Here is a 9172-nt window from a genome sequence, read left to right on the forward strand (position 1 = left end):
ATAATTAAAAATACTTGAAATTTTGTACAGAGGTTCCTCAAGCAGTGAAGGGGCGCACTAATAATTAACTTCGGGTTGATTTATGAATCTAAACCATCCAGGGCGTCACCCAAACGCATACAAAATAATCCATTCAAATCGGTCCAACCGTTTAGGAGGAGTTCAGTGGCATACACACGTACAGTAGAATTATATAAATATAATATAATAAGTAAGCGGGTGTCTTCGAATGTATTTTTCCGGTCAATCTTTGAATCGCGTGCCCTTAAATGGTAAAAAATAAAATGGACATTCAATTATATTATATAGAGCGGAAATGCCTTCGTTTATTATACATTAAGTATGGTTTGGTAAGTACTACTATACCTATCCATATTGTAACAAAAGTGAAATTATAATGGACCCATTGAATATACGATATTAATATGATAGAACTCTAGCTTATTTTTTTTCAACTGGCGTCTGATGTTGTCATAATGGTACGACGTTTTTTATGTTCTATATTTATAATTTATATATTATATTAACTATTAAGTGAGTACATTATTATGTGCTTTATTTATGAATTTATACTTAGAAGTTCTCGCAGAACATACGTCTATATTCATGTCTTAAGTACCTATTTATTTGTATAAAAATTCGTATATTAATAGAATTATAAAATGCTAAATTTGTACCGGAGATTTTATTAAAATATATAAAAATTATTTATTTACCTCTATATATGAATTGCAGTCAGTTAGCGAGGTCCAATTAATGACTGCAATCAGCAATTATTCAGGTGTGAGTCATTTGCTGGTTGACAAAAGTTCCGAGTTGCAGCGTACAATACGCATCTCTGATTTCGCACTTCACCTGTATTGGTCCTGCGAAGTAATCTGAGCCGCCGGCGCTATAGCACTTTTAAAAAAAATATAAAATAAAGCATTAGTGTTTAATCAAATGAGATGAATACAGAAATACCATTAAAAAATATTCACAACAATTATTTAGCAAGCCATAGGTATAGTTAATAAAAAATACGCATGACGTCATAATTTCGTTACCGCTTTAATAATATATACTCAGTACACAGTATACTTTATTACGTGAATATTACATTTCTCAGTTATAACTCAATTAAATAATTTATTGGTTTAGACCTTGTAACGTCTCGCACAATGTTATCCCCTGGTTCGGTGTGTGGAGCGTACATTGACAAAAATGGTAATGTCGCCAACCCACTGGCGAGATTTGGAAACCAAAGCATACGAGGTTTTATAATATTACATAGATAAAAAAATAAAAACAAACAGGAAAGAATAACTAACGCATTGTTTAGAGGATTGTTATTTTGTAATATTTATATTAATATGTGAAAAAAGAATAATATTTAAGTTATAGCCAAGAAAAGCCATACGGCATAAAAACTTCGGCCCAAGTAAAGGTCACACTAAAAATAATAATAATATAAAATCACAAATGAGTAATATGACATAATAATACGGCACGGCTCCAATCATCGGTTACCGGCACGTTTACCAATAGTAATAAATATATTTATATAAAAGTAATGTTGTTCAACACAACATTTACATTAATAATAAATTATGCACAATAATAAATATATATATATAACACAATACTTAGTGCCGTTGACTGTTGAGCACCACTATCATAATATATAATAATATGAAATAAAATAAACAAGGCCGTTCGGCACACCAATAATAATAATAATATATAATTTAATAATTAATACCAGCCAACGTATTTGTTTCGTGACGTACAAAATGTATATAAAATATTACCAAGTTTTTGTTTTTAGTGTCCTAAGCGTCGTCCCCGAGACGCCCTCGGTGATGAATTTTCTATCTACTCCAACATAATGTCTGGTGGAGTGGAAAAACAAAAGTGAAAAGAAAAGGCCGTTAAGCGTATCATTCGATGCTCGGAATATTGGTACGGTCCATGCATTTATAACAAAAGAAACAAAAAAACGTGGAAAACTGGTACTATTCAAAATTTAATTTTCAGGGGTCCTAAAATATTTACAATGTTTATAATATAATCTCGTAAAAATTTCCGACTTCTACAACTGTATCCTCTGTACATAAAATTCATAACATTACAACGATATTCAATACATTTTTAAATAATAAAATAATTATTGTCTAACTTGGAATGTTGTGCATGATAGTTGACAATATTTGACTTGGGGTTTCTCATGTTTCTATAGATTTTTCCTTAATACTATTTTAAACAACAATATTATTTCCTTTATTTTGTTGTTAACTGTGCACTTATGTGAAATTTCATTAGTTAAATTTACGTACTGGAATTTCAGTTAGTTCCATAAATACATAAATTAAAATATATTATGATATAAAAATATTATAGCTTATCAATTTGATCAAATTAGTTGATACTTTTCCTAGGCATTTAAAATTTGTGTTTTGTATGCATTTCCACCTTATAGAATTATTATTCTTCCTAAAAACCACATAAGAATATTTCTGATGTACTATTAACTCACTGCCTCTTTCAAAATTGTCCATTATATGATACGTATTAGGTATAATTTTTGTTTAAGTCAAAAATATAACACACTCAATCTACTATTGCGAATGATGTACTGGTGAGAACTTGCTGTATATTATAGTTCGTGACAATGATCGATTAATAGATATTTATCGTATCTTATCGTTATCGTATTATTTTCACTCGCAGTCACTCGTGAGTCGTGGTTTCCCATCGATCGTCGGTAAAATTAAATTTAATTAAAAATAATTGTTGATATTTTATTATTTTTTTTTTTTTTTTGCTAAAAGTTTGGGAAACTTTGACTATTTTGGACCGTACCAGTATTTCGTTTACCGTATCATGCACCGAACAAAGTACGTCGACGACATTACATAATGGTTATATAATATTGCATAGCCGATATATTCTATATTGAATATTTTAATTGATGGCTTATAAATAATTAATCTATTGACGGCCGGTCACTCCAAACCACGGGTACTGGGCAATGGTGATAGTGTGTGTGCACGTCTTTAAATAGATCGGTGTCGTCTTCGGACTTCGGCAGAGGGGCCCGAGGGACGGAGAGCGCTATCGCATCATATAATAATATGTTAATATAAGAAATTGAATTTTGTCCGTTACAACGTATTTAACAATTTAAGGTTTACAATATTATATCTTATTCATAAATTCATTGTGCTTGTGCTGTGATCAATAAGTGCAAATTAAAATATTATTATTATATTCATTAACCTAATATTATTACCAACTTATTATTTATCACATTATTAAAATTGTGCGTTCATCGGCGATTGCATGGCTGGGGTTTAGTGCGTATAGTCATTGGTCAGTCACTGAATACGGCGCCGCCCGCGTTTGTTAGTCACAGAACACGACACCGGCCAAGTAGGTCAGTCACAGAACACGGCACCGGCTGCGTGGTAATAATAGGTTGAAGGTTGAGAGCAATACGTGAGATCCGAACATTTTCTCGGCTTTAAAGAAAAATAACCATTGTAACGCGCTGCAGGCGACGAGTGACGACCCATCTCAATATCTTTTTCTTGCAGTTAGTTTCATTTCTAAAACGACCTGTTAGTCACCATTGATACGAGGCAGTAAGGCACTGTATAAAACATGGAAGGCAACAATAACATCTAAAATGCCATGCGTATAAAAGCTATGGTACAAATACCACCCACAACGAAAACGGTCGCACGTTCTATAAGCAAAAATTATACAGACTACAGAGATCGATATTTTATTTATTGCTGTACAGTGTATAGAGTAGAATAAAGGAACGAGAAACACAAAGAAGACGACAAGATCTTTCAGTGCACGTGTGCCGTCCACATACATGTATATATATATAAATGGTACAGGGGATGCAAATGTCCGGCTTTACTGCATAATTTTGTTCGAAGAATATAATGCTTGTCGAAATAATATTTCGGCACGTCGTAGAATATATATATTGTTAAGTAAGTCCTACCTACCATTTTAAAAAGTTTCCATAAGAACGCACGTCGTGCGATGTTGACCGTAGAAAAAATTGTCGTCATCGTCTGAGTCTATATTGTCTTATATTGTAAAAGGTAAAATACAAAAGTGTCATTTGTAGGAACGTTATTATTGTACTTGGCTGGTCTACATAACATCGGGCACCAAGATTCTGTCAGTATACTGTACCATACAATATATTATAATATATATGAGATTATGAGATGTTTCTATACCTACCCACTAAAAATTATGAAATCATATTATGTTTTCGGCGGCAGCAATATTAATAATAGTAGCTTGACCTTGACGATCGATAATCTAATACGGGAACACACTGTTGCCACCTGAAGTCAAAAAGGTCAATAATTTTTATACGAATTGCCTCCCGACTATATACGAGTTGCCTCCCGACGTACCCTAAATTTTATCGTAATCGAAAAGGGTCTAGTACTAGTAGTACTAGTTGCCTCCCAACGAGCAGGTAATAAATGTATAAGTGGTTCCAAGCATTTTCAAACTTTATAATGTATCAAAATAAGGTCGAAGTCGTAATTTATGTTTTTGTGCATTGCAGACCTATATGTATAGTCTATACGACTTTCATTATGATAATATTATACTATTTTGTGTAATGATAACTGATAAGATATAATAAAAACCAGACTTGAGCCAGACTGGTATAACTATATGAGATATCGAGTATCTTTAGTTGATTTCCAACACTCATGATTTTAAAATGTTTAACTAGTTTTTAAAATTAATCAAATTGAAGCGCGGAAAATGATAAGTGAAAAGGGAAAATGTGTCAAAATAATCAATAATTTTAAATTTAGATTTCAAAAGAAGTTAGCCTCCGACAATCAACGGTGGGATTGTACGACAATAAAAGCTTATTTTAAAGTAGTTTAAAATGACCATGTAATATTCAATGAAAGTAAGTTAATTCATAATAACCATAAATCATTATCTGAATAAGTACTTAATAGTTAATAGACAAGAAATCAGTAACTCTTTAAAAAGAAAAGCAGCCACTGAAACATTATTATGTGAAAGGCCGTCAGAGTTATTACATGCAAAATTAAAACAGCATAAAATAGATACTATTACTATTACAAAAAAACATGAATAGCGAGACTAGTTTTCAACTATCATACTAAAAGTTGTGTATTAAAAGTTAATAAAAAAAATGCAACGTTTTATTAATATTTAAATATTATATATATAATATTATTTTATTAAAATATTTATCTAGAATCTAGATGAATAGGCTAAGATGATACAATTATTCATCTTAATCTAAAATAATTCATCAGTTAATCAACTTTATCAATTTAAAAAGATAATTATTTACTTATCTTAATCATTTATTTAGATAATTTATCTAGAAAAAGTTTAACACTGATGGCGTACCTCAATGTTAGGTCAATATACCAAAACATGATGAATTTACATCGTGGAGTTGTACAATTTTGGCTGATATTTCAGGTGTACGTATATATATATATATATATATATAATAATATAACATAATCCTATTACAATATATTATAATATTGTATACTAGAAAATACGTATGAACTCTGTACAGTCAAGCGTCGAGAAGGGGTATACGCGTTCCGTTTTACGAAATATTATTGAAATATATAATTTCGAATACATCGTATCTTTTGATATTTATTATAGGTATATAATGTGTATAGATACACATTCGACGTTTGTCGTCCAGGCATCCGGTTTCGGGCATCCAACACAGTCGCCGCCGCCGAAACTCCGCTGTAAAGATGTATATGTATTAGTGAGTGTTTGACCTTGTGCGCATGTCTGTATTTGTTCGTAGTACTTTTCGACGAGGGTGGTTGAGTGGGCTGACCGAATGATGGGTGAGCAGGAAGGTCGGAGGGTAGTTCACCAAATAGAATTTCCGTTCGCCTGATGCTCCGGTAGGCTACTGTCTTTATAGGCCTTCGACGCGTAATCGGTGGTGGAAACAACCACCACCACCACCACCACCACCACTTCAACACCGAAAGCCGCCGCCGCAGTCAGGGCATAAAAGGGGGTGCGCAGGAGCGCCGATCGCCATTTATGTCTCAATAGTCACCTTTATTTTCAAGATTACTTTTTTCGTGTAAGTACTCCGCGATTTCCGAACATTATTTTTTTGTCTCGTGACATATTTTTTATACTCTCTTGCCTGTCGTTTTTATTTTATTTAGGAATTTTTCCAATAACATTTTTCGTATCATTTCAGCTCTTCAACAAAATGAAATCATCTGCCATTGCAAGTTTATTCATGATTCTCGGAGTCACTGTCTATGTACAGGCGATGCCGACCTATGATGCACCCGACACGATTCCGCAGACAAAACCGATAGAAGCACAGCATCAGCTCCCGAATCTAGAAGGTAAAAATTATAATCTTTATCGTTATAAAATATTTATAGATATTATTTTTTGTGTGTGTATATTTTTATTTATTGTTAGACTTATTACTTTATTTTATCATTACCAATGTTATTATTTTTAAACATTATATTTTTATTTTATATCTTATTGATTTGTTTTTAACTGTATATATTTTTTTCTAATATGATTGTTATAAATACTGCATAAACACTTTATACAATCTAATATTTCACAATTTTCCTCCACTAAAATACAAAAATAATAATAATGGTAAATCGGCAATAAAATAATATAATATGCTGAGGATATTAGCTATTATATATACTTGGTAATAATTAATTTTAAGCTGTATTATACCATGTAGCGAAAAAATATTTTTTAAATGTTTAAAAAAAAATTGGAAAATGGTTTATTCATTAATTTATAAACGTTAATAAAATGTTCAAACGACCAGTTTTCTATTCTAAATAAAATGATAAAACATTATTTTAAATTCTTAAAAATCATTTAAAAATATTTTTAATATTTAACAATTGTGAGAAAAAGCATTTTTTAATATTTTAAAATGATATTAAAATTGGAACATCAATAAAAATACTATTTTTTAGAAAACTGTAAAAAATTTGTAAAAGATTATTTTTTCAATTACAATCATTGTGATTTTTTTCATAGTAATCTCAGTCACTAAAATTGATTTTACGTGAAAACATTTTACATAATATGTCGCATGTGGGTATGAGAGAAAAAACAAATATTGCGCTAACATACTCTTAAATATGAAATACATAAATGTTTATTTATTTTTTATTAATACTTTGGAACGCAAGTACCTATCGCTTTTATACCTATCTATCCAATATTGTCGAATTTTTAAATATTGCTTAATAAAAAAAAAATTATGTTAATCTATGAATATATTTACAAGTGATGGGTGAAAGGAAAAAGAGGTGCAGTTGGAATTCGGATCCAACAACAACGACGGCGGGGTACAGCGACCCACATTTTGGACATCCTCCTAAAGCCTGGGATCCCGTGGAACCGTTTGAAAAAACCAATAAATACTTTGGAACGACACGCAGCCCAATTAGGAAAAAGAGGTCCATGGACCTATACGATCAGCATCAGCTCCCGCATCTAGAAAGTAAACAATTATAATCTTTATCGTTATAAAATATTTATAGATATTATTTTTTTTGTACATGTATATTTTTATTTATTGTTAAGACTTATTACTTTATTTTACCATTACCAATGTTATTATTTAATTTTGTTTTATTATTTTTAAACATAATATTTTATTAATACGCTTTTAGTATTTTATATTATTTTCTACTGTGATAGTTGTAAATACTTCATAAGTACGACTTAATACAATCTAATATTTCACAATTTTCCTCCACTAAAAATAAAAAAATAATAATAATGGTAAATTGGCAATAAAATGATATAATATGCTGAGGATATTACCTATTTTATAGACTTAATAATTTTTAATTTTAAGCTTATATTATACCTAGTAGCAAGAAAATGTTTTTAAAATGTTTAAAAATAAATTGAAAAACGGCTTATGCATTATTTTATAGTTGTTAACAAAATGTTCAAATGGCCAGTTTTCCATTCAAAACAAAATGTTAAAACATTATTTTAAATATATATGATTCTTATTAAATGAAAATAATATTTTTTAAACATTATTTAAATGTTTACAAATGATTAAAAACTATTAAAATTAATTCTCAAAAATCATTTAAAATTATTTTTAATACTTAACAAAAAATTGTGAGAAAAAGCATTTTTTAATATTTTAAAATGATGAAATACAGATATTTAAAATACTCATTGTGTTTCAATTTTTTATGTTTATAAATAATTTGAAAATATTAGTCATAATATGAACAAATTCTTTGTTCCTTTATTAATAAATTGTAATATTTAAATAACCAATAATAAATCTGCTTCTATGATGTGAATAATATTATCAAAAAAAAAAAAAAAAAAAATGATAAAAACAACAAAAATTAAAATTAAATAAATTAGTTTGTGGATAATATTGTCATATTTTTATATATCACTTCATAAAAATTAATTATGTTAATCTATGAATAGATCTACAAGTGATGGGTGAAAGGAAAAAGAGGTGCAGTTGGAATTCGGATCCAACAACAACGACGGCGGGGTACAGCGACCCACATTTTGGACATCCTCCTAAAGCCTGGGATCCCGTGGAACCGTTTGAAAAAACCAATAAATACTTTGGAACGACACGCAGCCCAATTAGGAAAAAGAGGTCCATGGATGGCATGAAAGTCAATTACACTTTACTTAAATAAAAATACTCTTAAACATTAAATGTAAAATTATTAATAACATTGATTTATTCTACTAAATAAATTTATTTATACATAATTAATTGATAATTGATTATTATAATTGATTCTATTGTCTACTTAAAAATCAATATATAATATAGTAGTATACTTCTATATTCTGTAGATAATAGGAAATTATTAGGTGTACTATGTGAAAAAAAAACCAATTTGCATTTATTAATTTAATTTAGTTTAAAAGTTTATACTACTAATAGCAATTGAAATTTGAAGAATTATTTCCCAAAAAATAAATAATATCGATGGTAAACATCAAATTGTTTTTTACATTGAATTTTTTTACAAAAAAAACAATTATTCATACATTCAACAAAATCACTTTGGTAGCATATTAGTGAATGAATAATATTAATTAATGTAGACCTAAGATT

The 9172-nt window shown here is 29.4% G+C and overlaps 1 protein-coding gene across 1 annotated transcript; it reads left to right on the plus strand.

The window, feature by feature from the left end:
• Positions 1–6023: 6023 nt before the first annotated feature.
• Positions 6024–8744, plus strand: LOC113559705. Its single transcript, XM_026965450.1, has 4 exons — positions 6024–6136; positions 6260–6413; positions 7340–7555; positions 8521–8744. Exons 2-4 carry the CDS (start codon positions 6272–6274, stop codon positions 8742–8744), a joined length of 582 nt encoding a protein of 193 aa, XP_026821251.1. The 5' UTR covers positions 6024–6136; positions 6260–6271.
• Positions 8745–9172: the final 428 nt, after the last annotated feature.

The sequence above is a fragment of the Rhopalosiphum maidis genome, chromosome 3, assembly GCF_003676215.2.
Source record: "Rhopalosiphum maidis isolate BTI-1 chromosome 3, ASM367621v3, whole genome shotgun sequence".
In the NCBI taxonomy this organism is placed as follows: Eukaryota; Metazoa; Arthropoda; class Insecta; order Hemiptera; family Aphididae; genus Rhopalosiphum; species Rhopalosiphum maidis.